Source organism: Syngnathus leptorhynchus, chromosome 2 (genome assembly GCF_054491065.1).
Source record: "Syngnathus leptorhynchus isolate UIUO chromosome 2, UIUO_Slep, whole genome shotgun sequence".
NCBI lineage: Eukaryota > Metazoa > Chordata > Actinopteri > Syngnathiformes > Syngnathidae > Syngnathus > Syngnathus leptorhynchus.
In genome coordinates this window covers 11,425,974-11,445,787 of record NC_141196.1, presented here as the reverse complement: position 1 = coordinate 11,445,787, position 19,814 = coordinate 11,425,974, and the positions used below count along the sequence as shown (strand labels likewise).

Below are 19,814 nucleotides of genomic sequence, written 5' to 3'. Positions count from 1 at the left end.
AAAATACTCCTACCAACACACCTAAAATCCTCATGAAGACAAACGGTATACTCCATTTGCTTTACACCTAAAACATTTTCAAGTAAGCATTATGACAGACCCAAATGTATCCATTCACTAGCACAATTGCAGCCCAACCCCTCAAAGTTGGCATGCCAAACAAGAGGTAGTCTAAACCTGGAAGATGAAAAAGCATAAAGTGCACCTAAATTGAAATGACAGACGACAGGAAAGGCCAACGACAACTTTGAGACTCAAAGGCCCGGCTCATAACTCCTCTTTGTACACTGAGATGTGCAAACCGCATTTGCTGTTAAGACCAGAGAGCAGTGTATATGGAAGAAAAGCAAAACATTTTGAAGCGGAGCTTTTTAACCACTGTGGCTGTCTGATGAAGTGAGTGGTGTTGGAATTATACTTAGAATGAATAGGTTACTGTGTATTTTATTTGTTCACGTAAAGTCATTTAAAACAAGTGAAACATCAGATTGAATGGTAACACTTTGTGTCCCTAGGGGAATGATGTGCAACATTTTCATCTGATTACACAAGGTATTAATTAGATTGGGTGGGTGCTACTGGCATGGACTGTTCATTCAACTGCCAGCCAGAATCCCTTGCTGCTCCCCAGTGTACAATGACTTTCTCCTCTGGAGGCAAGAGAAGTGCCAGCTAAGCAGCGCTTATCACTCAGCTCATGGCCAGATAGACATCTTGACGTAGGGCAAGTCAATTCTTTAGCTAAATGTGCTGTTAACTAATGTATGTAATGCTGAATATTTACATGACTTTAAGGCATGAAGTTTCAAACAAACTTAATTCCCCAAATGTGCTTGACACGTCAAAAGGAAGTTAAATGAAACAGACTCGTTCAGAAATTGTTCCTTTGGTTACGTCACTCAACATTTTCAAGAACGCAAGTCTAATTTTTATCTTGAATTTTCAGTTGTAAGAAAAAACATGTGAAACTTTTTTAATCAGGATTTCTGCATTAATTGCCAAATATGGAGTACGATAAGTGGTTCAGATAATGCATGGCCAATAGCAAAACATTTGTGCAGCCTTGACTTACAAATGACCTCCCAAATTTTGAGATGAGGCATTTTAAAAAAATTTTTTTTTTTTTTTTTTTGTTGGAAGTGAGTGAGTGAATGTTCTAGCTATGGCAGCAACAATTTCATGCCAATCAACAATTTGGCATATATCAAACAATTTGACAACAGAGGCCAAGTAATCCTAAACAAAGAATAACACTGTGTGTATTGTACATATTAAAATATTCAACATCATTTCAGCTATATCATCTACAAAGCTAAAAAGCAGTGAGAAAAAAATGGAAATATATGTAACAAATTTAAATATCCTCAAACTAAACCTGAAAGTCTGCAGTTTAAGCCTATCTTGTTCATGTCATTTGGAATCCGATTGTAGTGGTGCTCACTGTTTGGACCTGTGTTTTTTTTTTTAACATTTCAACCTATTGCAATCAGACCTGGAACATTTCCCCCGCGATAAATGGGCACGTGATAAATGGGCATTTACTGTTGTTTGAAACACCTCCAAGCAGCTTACAAATTGTCCAATATATCACAACTAGACATTTCTAAATCAATCAAAATTTCCATCCGCGTTGGCATGTGTTCTGACAAGTGTTAAAACATATAAATAAAAAAATAGGCGTGACGCCTCTGAAAAGCACCATTTTCTTATCAGCTACGGTGGCTTGATTTGTTCTTAAGCATTTAGTTTACTTTCAGCCGGAAAATCATACCACGGTATCTTGCTGGGCCTTCTCATGGTAAACAATACACCCAGTCAAGGGGAAATACTTAAAAGGGGAATGCTGAATGGAAAAGCACATTATTGCATCTTGAGGCAAACATTAGAATTGAGACACTCAAGTTCTCATCATTTAATTATGGATGGTAAAGATTTTCTGTTCTGTGAAAGAGACTCAGAAAAACCCCTCAATTCATATTGCCACCATCCTTTACATTTACTTGCTCATTTCTATAAAGTAGGAAGGAGCCCGTATAGTTATCCGTATCAGGCCAAGACCCAGACTTATTTTAAGGTTTTGGTACTTGCTGCGCTGGTGGGTATAAGACTAGAAAAAAACTTAATATAACTCAAGTGATTACAGGAACAATTTTGAAAATCCCCAATTGATACAACCAAATTAAAAACTCTGTTGCCAAGTGTTCCTCGTGTAATAAATCTGGACCCTGATATGAGCGACAAAAAGAAAAGAAATGAAACTTCACTTACATTGCCCATATACTCAGACAGCAGATCCTGAAGAGCCTGGCGCACTGAATTGCATTCAGCCACAATTCGCTCCCTGCGGTCATCGCGAGTGCAAGACGAGTCGGCCATGAGGGCAGCGCCACTGATGATGCTCTCAAGACGTTCCTCCAGGGATGGACGAAAGCGCTCCTCACTAAATGCCAGGGGATCCACAATGATTTGTTTCTAAAAATAACAAAGAAAAAATGCCATGGTATATTATTCCGATATTAGAAATGTAGTTCATTAGGCAGCCTCAATGACAGCCATATTCAGCCCCCTGCATTCATTCCATCTAACGTGACCTCCTCCGCTTCTGTGTCACAAGAACTTTCTCAAATTACTTCCGATGGAAACGAGGGGGTGGCGCTGACCCAAGAGTGTATTCAACGTTGCCTTTGTGCACGTGATGCTTCGTGTGAGGCTAGATTGCCGTAAATGAGCAGGTGAGTCATAAAGGGAGGCAGATAAATTTGGTGTAGACCATTTATGATTGTACAAAAAAAAGGGACACTTTATAAATATAAGTATCATCCAAATATGAAGTAGGGCAAAAGAAAACCAAGGTCCTGTCATATCGTAAAATTGTTATTTGTAACTACCATAGATTTGATGGGCAGTTTGTCTTGTGGCTTACTACTTTCCAATCAACATCACTGCATGGCATGCAAAATTCTATGAGTAATGAGGCAGTGCATTTTACAGCCATGGCTATGCAAGTGACAGCATTAATCAACAAGGTAAACAATGTCCTATTGAGAGCACAGCTATGCTGACCGGTTCAATAGCTAATTGACTCAATAACATAGTAGAAGATTGCAATGACCGTGTATTTTTAGAATTTGGTGGAGATCCGCTCATTATCTGAGCAGGGTGAATATGGAAAACTGTTTTGTAATCAAAATCTTGTCTGCTAATAGCTTCATTGGCTGCATTTATCACCCACCCCACAGATCATTAAGATGATTAGCTCAGTGTTCTATCCCGCTGTTACGGTTTTATTTTATTTTTTTCATTGTCAATGAATCAACTGTTATGAGTATGAAGCAGGTTTCAACTCGTGTTAAACTGAAGTTTAGAACATTTAACTTTGTTTACAGTATGCACACGGTACACACGGTAACTCTACTCAAACCAATTTGAATTTCAAATTTAGCAAGGTACACACACAGCGCGTATTGCGCTACAGTTACTGATGTGCCAAATCCACAAACAAGTCATGGAGCACAAGTCAACGGGTTGTCAATTTGCAACCACTTGTACTTACATCAAAATTGTTGAGGGCATATGCCAGCTCTCCTCCGCCTGCTGGTTGATTGAGTGCCGAGTCTTCTGTGGCAGTGGCCTGAGCGGCATTGGAGATGCCAGAAACGGCATGCTGCAGCTGCTTGTAGATCAGGTCACGGTTAGCCTTGTAGGCGGCAACGTCAGGATGCTGCAGGCAGGCATGGGATGCTGTGTACAGCATGGGAATGTTCTTTTGGAGAACACCACGGGCGGCAGCCATTTGGTCCTTGTGTTGGGAATCCTTTAACTCCTAAATGAAAGCATGGTAAAGTGTGGTAAGGTATTTTTTCAACATGAGACCAGGTCTGTCATGCCCTTAGTTAAGTGCGGGTTCTGTGACCTAGACTTATTTGTTGCCAGCAGTACGAATACAAGTCATAAGTCAGTCAAAAGATGCCTTTGTAATACTGTATAATACATTTCTACTCAAAGTTGAGCATTATATAGAAAATAGACCAAACGAGCTTCCATTGTTTCATGGAACAAAAAAAACAAAAAAAAGCACTCGCACAGGATTCACTTCACTTCCAGCTGAGCTTTATAGTGTACCTGTGGAGCACAGAAGGAAAAATATCTATGGTTTGTCAAGAAATCCTATGTCTAACGGCGCTTTTGGTTACACCGGTTTTATAAAAGCAAGCTTATATTAGCTCGCCTATTTGTCGAGACGCCCTGGGCGCAGCCATGTGGCCTGAAAGAAGGGGAGCCCAAGGGGAGCCGTGACGCAGGAGCGTCTCAGCTCAGCCAGCTCCTTCATACAACGCGGCATTTTCTTTATCGGATATTGCCAAATGTGAGTCATTCTCACAATTTACCTGCGTCAATAGAGATGGAGGTTTAATAAATAAAGACAAAAGATTTTGTTGTCAAATGAGGGCGCAGGTGGGGCTGTCGTGGTTGCTCTTAGCCCTCCTCCCCCATTGCGGCTTATTACAGCCATGGGCAAGCAAGCTGGCATACCACACCACTCAATAGCAAAGTGGTGGTTGCAAGGGACAGCCCAATCAACGTCACATCCGTTCTGTGCATTCAAATAAACCGAGGGGGTTATTTTGGCAAATATTTGCAAGACGACAAACTAAAAGAAAACACTAGATTATTTATTATACTTAACAATATTGCCTCTTTCTACTACATTATGAAACATCAACTCAGAATCACAAATAACATCACAAAAAAATACAAACACGTTTCAAATATCCCTGTATGATCCTGTATGCCACCTTGATCAATGTTTTCTGAGTGTACTGTTGTTACCTGTTGTCTTTTGGCTGCCATGATGTTCAGCTTGTCAACCTCCGGCTTCAAGGCCTTATACTGGATCCCTAACTCCTGTTCCGTTCCTGCATTACGCACTTTCACAAGGCTGTCCTCCACCTCAAGATGAAAGAAACAATGCTTCAAGAAACAAAATTCTTACCATATTCATTTAAAATTATGTCAACCTCTTGAGATTTCTTGTGTCTAATAATCACAATCTGCAAATGTAATGTACCCAAATTATCATTTTAACATAATTTAAATATACAACTGTGTTAATCATTTATGTCCGCATAGAATTTGTATCCAAAGAGAGTTAAATCTGACTAAACTGGCTTTATCTGGCAGCACTCCAAACTTTAATCCGTGAATATCCTCTATTTATCTGCTATGATACAGTCCATAATCGGTCAAAATGTCATGGAATCTCTCTCACCAGTTTAAGCTGCAGCAGAAGTTTGTAGACGTCGGACATGTCTGCCAGAACCAACAGATGTGTGACTGCCGACAAGAGGGCTCTGGCAGCACGAACCATATTGCCCCTCTTTACAGAGGAGCAGGGGTCTTCAGCAAATTCTCCAGAAGCCTGCCTCATTGAATCACCTGGCAATAGAATATATCTGTCAGCACGTCTACTCGGGCAACATTTGAATTACAATTGCCCTGGCAACTGAAAAGCTTTATTATGGCATTGATATATCAACATACAATCTTGGGATGGCAATTGAACTCAGACATCATCAAGCAAAGTCGGAATTTGTAGCCGACTGTGGAATCAATGCTACATGTAAGGGTTACAGCATAGACACATTTGTGTTAAGTATGACTTTTTCTTTTTCCATTGAATGAGGCAGCAGATTATACAACGAGTGTTTTTAATTTGAGTTGTGTTAAAGAGATATCAGGCAATTAAAATGTACACAACGGAGAACAGCTTGACACATTCCATCTTGGGTGGAATTCTTTCTACATTTCTAATACAATTTCCAAATGCATGACTCAGGTCAAAGTCCCAACAAAAGGCCTGCAATCTTGTTTGTCCAGCACCATGATTTGTCCTACATTGGCCTGTATGGTTGACTGAGTGCATATTGACTTTGTTGGCTCACATTATGAACATCAGTACATCATTCAATAGGTTACATTAATGGGGGAGCATGGAAATTTAAAAGGATGTAGTATGGACCTAAAATACAGTGAGCTCCATATAAATCGGAATCCAAAAACGAATAAAAAGAGTGACAGGACAGTATATATTCCCATTGCCTAAAGCAAAGTAGATATGGATGACAAAGGGTTCACCAAACAAAAAACGGCCAAGACTGAGAAGTGAAGTTCACAACATTGTAAAAAGTGCATGTGTGATAAATTCAATAGAAGTCAGGGGTACCTTTCTCTCAATTATGTAATAATCACTCCATAACAAATCTTTTAAAGAACTATTTTTGTTAAAATGCATTCGAGTGGAAGTCATGTACCCTGCATAAATGTCAAATGAAACATTTTGACAATTACCGTAAATTTCGGACTATAAGGCGCTACTTTTTTCTCAAATTGTGTAAGTGTTATCTAGTGCTGTTACATCCGTGTTTACAACAAAATGTTAATGTTATTAAAACTTTAGCCCAGCTAGTGCCGTTACTTCCGTGTTTACAACAAAATGTTAATGCTATTAAAACTTTAGCCGAGCTAGTGCTGTTACTTCCGTGTTTACAACGAAATGTTAAATTGATTAAAACTAAAGGCTTTCTGTGTACTGTCTTTCTTTGTAAATAACTCGTGCGCACGTGCGGCTTATAGTCCGGTGTGGCTTATATAAGTATAAAACAAAACAAAAATCTCAAATTTTAGCTGGTGCGGCTTATAGTCCGGTGCGGTTTATAGTCCGGTGCGGTTTATAGTCCAAAAAGAAATCAGTAAATGAAATCATTAAAAGTGAAAAGTTAAAAAACAAAAGTGAAATGTATTAGCCTCACCTATTTATGCAACAAAAACTGCAATGAGGTTTTGAATTGTTCTGAACTGAGGAGGACCATTTTACCTCACAGCATTAACATAAAGATCAGCACAGATTCAACAACAGCCGCTGCGCCTCTAGGCTATAACCAACCCATATGAACCAAATCAATTAGGCCATTTTCAGGCAGTAGCTGGCAATCAGTCAGAGTTTGAAAAACCTCTACTTGTATAATGTTCACCTGTGGCCCATTAAGAGGTACATTGCTTGGTAAGCGTCGATAACACCAATGCAAGAAATAAATAAAATAGAATAGAATAGAATAGGACATACAAGGAGAGCAGTTGTGGCTTGCCTTCAACATGAAGGGAAAGTGCTACTTGAGCTTTAGACAAACAAATTTAACCTGGTGGGGAAAAAAAAAGTTTAAAAAAAACAATGTAAACCTGAAATCTCTGGAACACAAACAAAGGCCCCTGGAACAAGCATTACATGTGGACGGCCAGCCTTGGTAACGTCATCAATGTTTTGTTACATCCTTACATTCTAACAGCTGGCAGGTCACAGCTGGGTGGAAAAGGTTACATGAATCCAGGGGATGGAGGCGATGTTGGCTTTCTCAATGGTCACATTATCAGTCCAGTCACGCTCCACTGGGCAGCATAGCAAAGCTGACAGCCGGCACGAGGCACCAGCGGAGTGCTTGCATTCCAGCCGGGTGACAGCTTACTGCATCTACAGTAACAACACTGAAGTGTGTGTCACAAAGGCTAACTGGCCACATGTCAGCCACCTCCATAGCATTGAGAGGATAGCTGAAGCGGGGGCACATTTAACTCGCTGGGCAACTTGAGGCAACAAAGACACACGAGCACAGCTGTCACCTCGAGTGGAGATAACAGTTGTTCTCAAGACACCGTTCAAAAAGGTCTTGGAGTATTGTTAGATTTTGTCACAGTTCTTTCTCTTTAATGCTCACTGTGCTAATAGCAATTACCAGGAGGCTGCCTTCTCAGTTTAACTATTTAATGTATGCCACAAAGATCAATACATAGCTGTGGAGCCTTCTCTGCAAGATTGCGGACCTCCAAGGTCCCTATTCTTATACTACTCTTGGGCGCCCTCCTCTATGGGGGCGACTCTGCCTAGCCTGTGAGATAATGTGTGACCTTGCAGTCTTAACTGCGATCAACTTATATGTGTGTGCAAAGAGTGTCAAAGAGAAGGGAACGCCAGTGGAAGCAAGAGAAAAGTCACAGCAAGATATCGGTATAGGTCTACCCAGCTAGTTCCATGTGCCATAAAGGCCTATTCTAACAGTATGCAAAAGCAGATAATTGGGAGTGTGTGAAAACGGATAACTAAAAGACATTAATTGGAACTCGCTGTAACAACTTTGCTATGGTGGAGTCCCGTCTTGTGTTAAGTATCAAAATGCAAACTGAAAAGCAAGACAAAATCTGTCTATCCATTCTAGGCACCGCTTATTCTCACTTTAGTCATGGATGTGCAATCTCAAGAACGTACCGTACCGAGTCCTGCCCTATTTATGTATTGAGACAACAAATGCAACATTGAGTTTTTCATCTTGTGAGGCAAGAGAGAAAAAGAAAATCAAACGTTACATGTTAGGCATTCGTCTTACAGCCTTGAGGCAGAAATGCATTGAAAATTAAGCCTACACAGAGCGCCATCAACAGGTAGCTCCACTGAGTGGGAGACTAAAAGGTAGCATTGCTATGCTCAATATGACAATCCCATTGTAGCGGAGCTCACCCTATGAAAAATTATTTTTAAAAGGGTCCCAATTACCAACCAAAGATCCATTTCTAATCATGTACAAAAGACAGTGTTAAAACCAGGTAGCTATGTTTATTGCTAAACTGTAGTTGGGACATAGCAGCCTTTCTGTTCCCAAACTAAATTGGCTACAAGCAAATATTGCACATATACAGATGGTGGCCATCTTTCATTTCTGACATACCAACAGTAACTTGGATAACTCTGGTGTGACGGGATTCCAATCTCAGGACTACTGTGGCAGTTAGATTGCAACACATTTGCGTATGGGCACAACAACCCATATTTGCCAAGGAAAAAACAATGCTGCTTACCCCGAAATGCTATTGGAGCTGTGACCAGAAGACTCCAATTCAGGTTCATCCCCTCTTTTCACAACATTAAGGTCATGAGTATTGATACTATGCCATATGTCTACCTAGGCGTCTATGCATTTCATTTGTCATTTGCTTGTGACATCCGCGCTTTCTGGTTTACTGATTACCGTATGTTTCGGACTATAAGACACAGTTTGGCCGGGGGTGCGATTTATACTCTGGTATGTGTGAAATTATTAACACATTATTACATAATTTCACATGTTATTTTCACACTGAAGCGCAAGAAGGTGCTCTAGGCATGTGTTGATCATTTCTGCAACTGACGAATCTGACGTAAGCGACGTAGAAGAAGAAGCGCCGCATCTTCTACATCCGGAGTTAGCGGAGTTGTTTAAAAGTGACACAAAGGATGAAGATTTCATTAGATTTAGTGACTTGGAGTGACACGGATGGTTTGGTAAACTTGTTAACATGTTATTTATGCCATAGTAATCTGAATAACTCTTAATATGCTATGTTAACATACCAGGCATGTTCTCAGTTCGTTGTTTATGTGTAATTTAACATTAGCATAACGTACGATTATTCAGCCTGTTGTTGCCTCTATTCTATTTTTATTTTAAATTGACTTTCAAGATGACGTGCCTGTTCTTGGTGTTGGAGTTTATCAAACAAGTTTCCCCCATAAAGCAACTTTCGCACCAGTACGACCTCTATATGGCTTTTCCTTCTTTGTTATGCATTTTATGGCTTGTGCGACGACTTCGGAGCGATTTATAATCCAGAAAATACAGTATATACCTAGGAGAAACTAGCACAGACCAAAAAGCAAAGCTTATCAAGCATTTCCAATACAGTAAGTATCCCTTTACCTTGCTTGCGGACATCTTCAACTGCAGCAGTCAGCTCATCCTTAAGGAACTGACTCTCTTTTGCAATTTTCTCTCCTTTTTCCAGGAAGTTCTGGGTGGCGGTCTCCACTGAAGCTGCCAGGACATGTGCCTTCTTAGAGCGTCCCTTCTTCTTGTTCGAGGGGCCTTTGTTACTTGAGTTTACCAGAGTGGTGACCTATGGTGGGAATACAGTGGGGTCAAAAAAACAACTGAAATGGGGCCGTGTCTCATAGCAAACTTGTACTACCAGTTACTATTCAGACCATCGTTACTATTTGTCTTCAATTCAAATGATCAAAACTTTAAGATTATCTGATGCAACATCCACAGACAAACGACCCTAAAATCATACAATTTTGAATTCACCCACAATTTTATAACCACCACCTGAGAACACATGACAGAGAAGACACTGCTGCCTCAGCAATTACAAATGCTTTGGATGTCTATAAGCTAAGGGGTACCCGCTTGTTTTCCACACAAGCTCTGCTCGCCGTAACAGAAGCACACAGCCAGCTGGCACAAACGCTCGTTGTCGAGCGAGGCGGAAGGAGACAGCCAAGGGATTCAGCCCACTGGTTGTTAATCTACCGAGTGTCCGGCTAGTCATTGGTTCAGCAGTACAGTGGGTATATTGTTAAAAAAAATAATAAATTCAAAAATAATTTAAAAAAATAAATCAATAAAAACACACAAAAAAAATGCAATCAGATAAGGCTGAGGTAAAGAAAAAAAAATTTGAACTGGAGTATTTTCACAATATTTCCTTTTTGGAGTAATTGGAAAAATAATGATTATGCATTGTTAAACAACAATACGAATACAAAATGTGCATGTAAAGCGCACGTAAGCTTTATTGTCCAATTAGTCTCCATACTCAATGACTACACTGTAGTATCTGTATGCTTTAATGGGCGGGCCTGGCCTGGTGCATGATGTGGAATTAAAAAAATGAGAGTGAAGCCGTTGGCTGCTATGAGCTCAGCGGCTGGCTGTTAACTGGCTAGCTGTTAACCGGCTTATCGTGAGCCAGTCCAAGCAGTGTCAGTTCTGGCCATTCAGCTTGTTAATTAATGTGCTCATTGGTGTTTAAGTTGTGACTGTTTGTTCAATTAGAAAATTGAAGGTGTTAGTGTTTATGTTGTTACTGGTTTTTTTTTCAGCAGCAACAGAAACCCATGTTTGGCCACCTTTGTGTTTCAGCAAGAACATTTGTAGATGTAGGTGCTGTCTTTGGAAACATATGCTCATAACTGGTTTGTGGTCAATTAGACTGAAAATTGAGGAAAAAATATGTTTTCATGTATATGCAGTAATTAACAGAATTATCAATAGGACAGATTTGTTGTGATTTGTTTGTGATAGTCTTAATCAATATTTAAACTTTGGTCATAGTCTTTTCTGCACTCTGTCCTTTGGGTTTGGTGCCAACACACTAAATTAATTCAACAGCAACAGTGCTCAGTGGAGGAGAACAATTATAATTACATAATATAATTAATATAATTAAATAAGATAATTACTTGAGTTATTCAAATAAGCACTGCAGCCATATCATTACATTGTCTGATTTTTTTTTACAGCTTTTCTCAGTGTTTTTCTTCCTCCCAATTGAATTGCTGAAATATAAAATAGGGTTTATAAAACGTGATATTCTACATCTGAGGGGTATTTTGACAAAACATGCCATGCAGACTGTGTTAAGACTTAAAAAAAAAAAAAAAAAAAAGGCTCATATAACAAAATATATATGTGCACTGGATTCAGCAATATATTCAGATGTCTTTCAACTTTACCTTGGGATGGTAAAAACAACATGCACACTGACACTTATTATTACCTGTGTAACCAGGGGCTCGAGCAGCCGCTCCACTGCCAGAGTCCTGATCTCCAGACTCTTTGGGTCCCATTTGAAATTGATATTTGCGGTGTTGATGCTTGTCATGTCTGGAAGTCTAAGGTGGTACACAAAAATCACATCAAATAAAAGATCATTTAAATTCCTACCACCAACCAATCTGTGTGTGCAAGACAGTGATTTTCAGAATGTTGACAAAACCTTTATGAAGGGCGGAAAAGTCAAACAATCAGAAAATGTCCTCCACTTTCAATAACTGCTGCTGCATTGATTTGTTATCAGGTAAAAGAGCCGGAACAATCAGGAAAGTCTTGAGGCAAATATCATTCATATAACCCTTGACGGAAATGTGTAATGCTTGAATGCAGCCAGTTTAAACACAAACTTTTTTTTTAGATTGAATGCCACTTTCGCAAGTCACAGTTAATAATGTATAAACATCACAAAATTAGGACTTAATGTGTAGATATTCGACTTTCTGTTGTAGTTTTAAAAAGATCTAACAAAAGGTTACACAGAAATGAGGTGTTATTGATGAGCAGGTCAGGTGAATAAAAAAACTTAGGGGGGTGCCATCAGGCCTAAATAAGACCACCAACAATCTCTCAGTTGTGCGATTTACCATCACTAAAATTTCTCATCGAAACAAACGGCCAAGAATTTGTAAAACATGAGTCAACTCGTCAGCGATGTTTAACGTTTAGCTCAACTTGCACCTGTGTGGTCATTTGAAATAAAACTAAGCAGCACTCATCCCATTTGCAGCTTTTAGCTTTAAAATGTCACTAAATCAAGCTATTGAAACCACGTTTAAAGTGTTGCAGATTAAGTGTTGTTCTCGCCCATTTTGCTTACCTGCTGCGCACTTTGCCAAAGCCGACACCTTGCTAAAGCTAATGCTAGTTGACAAACAAAACGATCCACAAGGGTTCCGTGCACTACTTCTATCGAATGTCAACAAAACGGTTATGAACGTTCTTTTTCAAACAGTCCGCATTCCGTTCTTTCAACTTGGATCGTGTGACGTCAAGTGACTTCAAAGAATCACTTTGAACTCACTCATAACAATTCGTTAGGGAAGTTTCAAGATGGAGGAGATGACAACGCTTCGCCTCCAAAGTTTTGCTCTTTTTCGCTGTCCTGGCGGAGAAGCAACTTTTGTCGCTCCAACTCACTCCACAACAAATTCCTCTTCAAAACAATAAAATGAGTAGATGATCGACGAGAGTTTGGCAAAATGTTACCTTGAAAGTTTCGATAGAGCTGGTTTCGCTGTCGTTGACTTGTTTCCCAACAATAGCCGAGACGGAGGGGGGGAATTGGGCGGTGACCGAGTTCCTGAACTTCCTGGCAGCGAGACTACCAGGGAACGTCCAACTAACCCGCAAATGACGACTTGTTTTGGGCGTGGCAGTAGCTGTGCTTGTCCATATATGGATTAATTACTGCTTCTATTTTTCCGGGTTTACACTACGTCGACCAACCTGCAACATACATTTTGACTGGTTTACGTTCAGAAATTATAAAGGATAGATTAGAAGCGCGTTTATGGAGGAATTTAGATGTTATGTACCCCCCTCATCAAGGAAGTTAAAGTGGTTACACAACAGATACATAGAACGACTACAAAACACTTTTCAGTTATTAACGTTTTTGTTTTATTTCTTTACATTCACTTGAGATAAAAGTTTGATTAATTATTGCTTCACTGCTTCCAACTAAAGTTAGAGCATAATCAGAGGTGCTTAGCAGGATAACCAACACATTATGGAAAAAATGCTAAGATCATGATAACGAGGCGAAAAAATACATCTTATAAGTATGTTTTTAGACAAAAAGTTTTTTTTAACAGCAGAAGATGATGGCTTTTGGGCTGGCACAAAACATTGCATTTACCATAATGGTTTTTGTAGCCAAATTTTAAAATTTGTTTTAAATGAGGCAATAGGGAGGACCAAAACTAAGAAAATTGCAAATGGATAAATTGAATTGAAGATAAAAAAGAATATAAAAATATAAATGAAAACATGGTAATAAAAACAACAACAAAATCTAAAAGTAAAAATAAATATTTCTAGATTTACTTTTGGTAAGCGCGTGCCTGCGTGCGTGCCTGCGTGCGTGCCTGCCTGCGTGCGTGCCTGCGTGCGTGCCTGCGTGCGTGCCTGCGTGCGTGCCTGCGTGCGTGCCTGCCTGCGTGCGTGCCTGCGTGCGTGCCTGCGTGCGTGCGTGCCTGCCTGCGTGCCTGCCTGCGTGCCTGCCTGCCTGCGTGCCTGCCTGCGTGCCTGCCTGCGTGCCTGCCTGCGTGCCTGCCTGCGTGCCTGCCTGCGTGCCTGCCTGCGTGCCTGCCTGCGTGTACATTTAGGGTTAGAGAAGCAGTTGCATCCAGCCTCTTGAGATAGTCTATTTAAAGCTTTCACACTTCCATCCCCTCCAGTATATTTGAGAACACTTTTATCTAATGTTCCAGCATTATCATTCACAGTTACCACTAACATAAATGTGTCAGTCTATGAGCTCTGAAATAATGTGTGGCATTTATGAAAGTGAAAAAGAAACGGGCACTTTTGGCCCTGGTCACTTGAGTCAAATAAAAAAGAAATAGTTCCTCACTTTTAAACCATACATAACTCTAACCCCTTCGGCATATGTTCTCTTCAGGATTACAGCAACAGAATGGTAAGTGTTTTAGTTAAATTAGAAAAGTAAAAAGAAGATGACAGAACCAAAAATCAAGATGCTTGCCTCTAGGGAAAACGTCTGTTGCTTTTCACCTTTTATTCTTGAGGACAAGAGATAAGATTTTCTGACAACCCAACAAATATTTCATTGTAAACCTGTAGCAGATTTATATGTATAAAACAGTTCATGAAACTGTAGACTTACTTGAATATACTTTTACAACTTTTTAAAGGAAATATGGAGTTCCATTGGGGATTACCGAGCATTTGCTGGATTTCCACATGATGTAAATTGACATATTAACTCACAAGAGTCAGACATCAATATCTACAATTATGAAGAGTTTTGCCAAAGTAGACAAATGTGAACCATCCAGTCAGTTAATGTTAGGACACCTACACCTTGTCTCTGGCCTTAACTGCCAATTCTGTAGGTGTCAAACTCAAGGCATGGGGGCTTGATCTTGTCTAACACATCGTTTTAGGCCCACAAAAGAAAGTCAACTTCGACAATCCTTGCTAAGATCTGTACCAAAATTTCAGTCAATAACCATTTTCTTTCTACTACAGTAACTTGAACAATAGTCGAATCAACTATCATTCTTAATTTTGACTTCTGATTTCAAAACTAGTCATCTATCAGTTTCCTGTGTATTATTGTATATGGTAAAGAGGGGATTTAACATTCATGGTTTCACAGGCATAATGGCCTTTCAAGAAAAATTGTAACAAAAATGTGGCCTGCCACAAAAATGAATTTGACACCTCTATCACTGTGTAAATCAAGATGTTGTTTTGGACATCCACAAGCTAAAAAATACTGCTTAATTTAACATAAAAGTTTTCTATTTCTTTTATTGCAGTCCCACGCCTTACCTTCTACTCCTTACTTTTATGAAGTAGTGTTTTTATTATTTTCAGACTCCTTGGATGACACAAAGAAATAAAGATGAGATATGTAGAGAGTAAAGTCAACTGCTGTTTAGCTCTTGATTGATTGAATGAGATTTAGGGGAAATCAATCACATTGGAACCAGAGAGCATTTATGCTGACAGCAACAGATTCAATGAAGCAAGATAATCCATGTCCAAAATAAATAAAAGTGAAAATAAAACCAAATATTAAAAAATATTTACAGCAAAACTAAGTTATATATATATATATATATATATATATATATATATATATATATATATATATATATATATATATATATATACACATCTATAATTATCTTGTGTTTATATCCACATTTATTTATATATACGTTTTGTGATCATACCCACCTTTATTTTTACATTTTATTATTCTTTATTTCATTCTTTCTTTTGTCTTCTGAAACGCATAACACACACACACACACACACACACACACACACACACAGAGTTTTTAAAAAAAAATGGATCGATATCTTCGTTCCATCTCGGCTAGACTACTGCAATGCGCTCCATGGAATCAACCAGTCCTCCCTCAAGTGTCTCCAGTTCGGTCAAAATGCCGCCGCTCACCTCCTAACTGGAGCTCATAAGAGGGAGCACATAAGCCCTATTCTGGCCTCCCTCCACTGACTCACAATATATTTCAAAGTGATCCTTCTATTTGTTTTCAAATCGCCTATGGCCTCGCCCAGTTAACCTCTCTGAGCTCCTCCACCCCTACGCAAATGCTCGGTGCCTCGGGTCTGCAGACCAGACACTCCTGGAAGTGTCAAGGACTAGTCAGAGCCTCAGAAGGGATCGAGCTACTGTTGCTGGTCCTCCCTCTGGAATGACCTTCCCTTGGATGTTAGGCAAGCCTCCCTTACTGTCCATTTTAAAAGCCTTTTTTTTTCCATTGGCTTTTGACTGAATTGCTGTTCTGCTACTATATATTAATGTGTTTCAATTTTGTTATTATTGTTCCATTGCTATATGTGAAGCGCTTTGTTACAGCTGAAGCTTATGTAAAATGCACTATTACAAATACAAATAGTACAAATAAAGCTGTATTGTATTATATCGTGTAAAGTATGACTTTATGTGGAAAGTTAATCAATGTGTTGATATTCTTCCCCTCATGTCCCAGAATACATTCATGAAAAATATTTTCTCATTTGAAAACTGAGATATTGCAGTGAACTATCTGACGTGTAAAGCCGATGACTCGCCATGGACACAGTGATGCAAGGATTGCTCATCCAACGGTTGGTCTGTAATGACGAGGGATTATGCGAGGTGCTATTCTATGTTTTAATGATGAATGTTTACCCAAGTAACAGCTAGCTGCCAGACAAGTTGGGATGTCCTTGAACTTCATCTTTTTGTACCTGCTAGATTGAACAAATGGTGGCGAGCACAGCATGATATAAATAATTCCTTCTAATTATGAGGAGGCTCACATGTTTGTCACACACTGCATGTATAATTGAGCACATGCAAATGAGTGTGTAGAGATGTGGGAGATCAAAACAATTAGATAATGTTGAATAATTGTCTGTGATTTTTTTGTTTTTTACAGTGACAACGAAGTCGGGACTGTTGCAATCATGGGGTAATAATACGAGTATTTATTTAAATGTTTATTTTCACCTTCTATGAACTTATGCCTTCATAGTTGTGGTTTTTGGTGCTGTCAGTTTTAAACAACACAGTTTTACAGTTGTTCCAGGAAACTCCTCTTACATCACTGGTGCAAACATGTCAGTCTCACTTACATTGCCGACAAAGTTACAAACACTTTGGCATTGACTGAATTTAAAGTGCCTTACTGGAGGAAGGTTTTGTTTGCGACCTTCAGTTTGTCCACATTTACCTGACTCATAGTGAGAGCCGTTCATGAAGGGGCATGATGTCACTGGCTATCTCTCGCTTTTCAAATGAGATCTTGGTCCTCTAAGATAATCAATGGACATGCAGTGCAATTAAGTTGAGAGTCTGAAGAAGTTGAGAGGAAGTCAATGGACTTGGAGCATTAATGATTGCTCTTCATTTGCAGCGACCCTCCCCATAAGGATGTGTGAAACATATACAGTATTATATGAAAGACTTGCACGTGACATATTCACAGTGTTAGAATGGTAACGCAATGGTTTCTGACAAAAGCCTTGCCATTTGTTTGTGCAATGGAGAAAGCCATACATTTTACACAATATTTTTTTTGGGGCTAAAAAGCAAATGAAATGGTCGCCTTAGGAGGTTGCATTTCTCTAGATTTCTGAATATATTCCACTGGCATGCTGATTGAAAGGGGTACAAAACTCAAATGATTACTCAGTAAATTGCAATCACCAGCAAATCTTCAACTGACCTTGTTATGTTCCGAAATTCTCCTGGGAGCTAATGTCCTAATTTCTTGCTTTCCAAGTGGGATTCGGGCTAAAAGGAAGGTGAACTATGTGGAGGAAGCCGCAAATTAAACGTGAGGCTGTAAATGAGTCACTGCTTTAGTCACTCTCTGATGTGCCCGACCAAATACGGCAAATACGTGCGTGCCTGGTTGCTTCAAAAATAGACCTGCATTCCTTCATCATATTGTTACCTCTATATGCATAATATAGATAACAGTTACCTTACTGTTACCTCTCGTTGACAGCTCATCACTTTAACCATTGATAAGGTGGTGTTGTTTTAAAAGAATCACTTGAAATTCTGCTTAACTACATCTGAGAGCCATTCAATTAACAATATACCTACTCCTGTCAACTACTTCTATATTTAATCTGTGAATCTAGAGAAAAATGTTTACACAAACAGTAAAAGAAAAAAAAAACATCTTGGATTAGGATGCGACTTTCAAATTGGGAAAATGACTCCCATCTGTAAGGAAAACTGCTGAAGGATTCCATTTTGCCTGTGTGATGAATTGGCAGGAACTGTATGAGGATGTCAATTCACTTATCATGGCATTTACATCATATTTACTTTCATACAAAAGTGCTAAAGGTCCCTCACCTATTATCATCTCTAATATCCTGCAGTAGTAATTAAAAGTGCACATACCTTTACGCACACTAATGACAGAAGAGCTAATGGCAAGCAGGTAAGCAAACCCGATAACACCAACGATTGATTGATTTGTGTTTTTCTTTTTTTAATGCAACTCATGCTGTTTGTAAATGTTCTTAAAGCTTGACAAATGCAAGGAGAAATGTCTGAGTGAAGAGGCGGGTTAACAATGCTGTATGTCTTGAGCTAGAAGAATGAGGGGGCTTGGGGGGCGGTGGCTTGCTCAAGGTCAGCTTGACTGTAGTCACAAAGCAGACTGGCATCTCTCCAAAAACTAAGAGGCTTTTTTTTCTCCCCTGCAGCGCTGTGTTGTGGTTCCAAAGCTCAAGTCCTTCCAGATGAGCTACTTCCACTGGAGATGAGCTCGCACCACCGCTGTCTTTCTGGACCCTGTGTTTGGAGATATAACTTCTGAACGCAGCATATATGCATGCTGTGCAGCTTCTTCGGGCACTGGAAAAAATAAATGATCTGAAACCTCTTGTATTCCTTGACAGTGATTGGTAAAAAGGTGTTCAATATTACATGTCAAACAATAAAATACTCAAACAAAATCTATGGTACATAGTAAGTGATGTTGACAGTTGAATCTCAGTGAGTCCATAACTTTCTATTTTTTTTCCCGTCATATGACAAATATTCATCTTTTGTATTGTTCCGTAAACAAATTGTTGGTTTTCTATGACTGATTTGAATGGGATGAGTCAAAAGTCAGATAAAAAGAGGCATATTTCCCCAAATTTATACCTCAAGACTTTAAGAGGTTCCACTGTTATTCTCTGAGATAATAAAATGAAGTATGAGTACGAACGAGAGGTAACAGACTCTCTGCATCAGTAACCACGCCTTGTTCATTAAGTGCTAAACGTGTCACCAGTGTCATCATTTGTTTTCAGTTTCCGTCCCGAGCGGTTATGATTCATTTTTCACTTGATGCGCTGCTATCGTTTGAATGCATAATAACATGTTGAAGTGAGTGAAACATTTGAAGCAGCACCAAGAAGCTTTCAAAACTCACGACTTTAACATTCAAGGGCCATTTGCTGCCAAAATGCTGTAGCTGCATTTGGTACAACGAGGTATTTAAAGAAAACCAGATCCAATGAGATGCAAAAATGACCCACGTTGAGTATTTAACGGGGATATCATCTCCGAAATTCTATCAGGTTAAGGAGCAATATTTAGCTCTCGGCGATTGGATAGTGAACCAATGAAAATGTTGAAATGGAAACAGCGAGGCATGATTACCTATACAATGACCAAGACTGCGTTCCGCTCTCTCTGTAAATTGAATATATGTGCTGGTGAAAACATCATTTTGAAGAGGTGAAACAAACATTCGTGTATCCTTGCAGTGCATATGCTCGCCCAGCCAAGTAGTGAAGTTCCAGTTTGAAATATTGCCGCAGCAGACAGCAACAAACGGCCAGTCCACCATAGTAAACAATCGCAGGCTACCTGTCAAGTGGATGTCTAATCAATCACGG

At 39.4% G+C, this 19,814-nt stretch overlaps 1 protein-coding gene across 2 annotated transcripts in view; it reads right to left on the bottom strand.

Annotated features, from left to right (window-relative positions):
• The window catches only part of ctnna1 (catenin (cadherin-associated protein), alpha 1), a 40,588-nt gene extending 27,517 nt beyond the window's left edge, over window positions 1-13,071 (bottom strand). The window contains exons 1-7 of one of the 2 annotated variants that reach the window (XM_085935600.1): window positions 12,906-13,071; window positions 11,644-11,758; window positions 9,783-9,978; window positions 5,270-5,436; window positions 4,831-4,950; window positions 3,554-3,823; window positions 2,269-2,472 (exon numbers count right to left, since the gene is read on the bottom strand). In XM_085935600.1, the coding sequence (XP_085791726.1) occupies window positions 2,269-2,472; window positions 3,554-3,823; window positions 4,831-4,950; window positions 5,270-5,436; window positions 9,783-9,978; window positions 11,644-11,748 (1,062 nt within the window). In that variant the 5' untranslated portion in view covers window positions 11,749-11,758; window positions 12,906-13,071. Of the gene's footprint in view, window positions 1-2,268; window positions 2,473-3,553; window positions 3,824-4,830; window positions 4,951-5,269; window positions 5,437-9,782; window positions 9,979-11,643; window positions 11,759-12,516; window positions 12,858-12,905 lie in introns of those variants that run through there. The other variant, XM_085935610.1, reaches the window with a different exon arrangement.
• Between the last annotated feature and the right edge of the window lie 6,743 nt (window positions 13,072-19,814).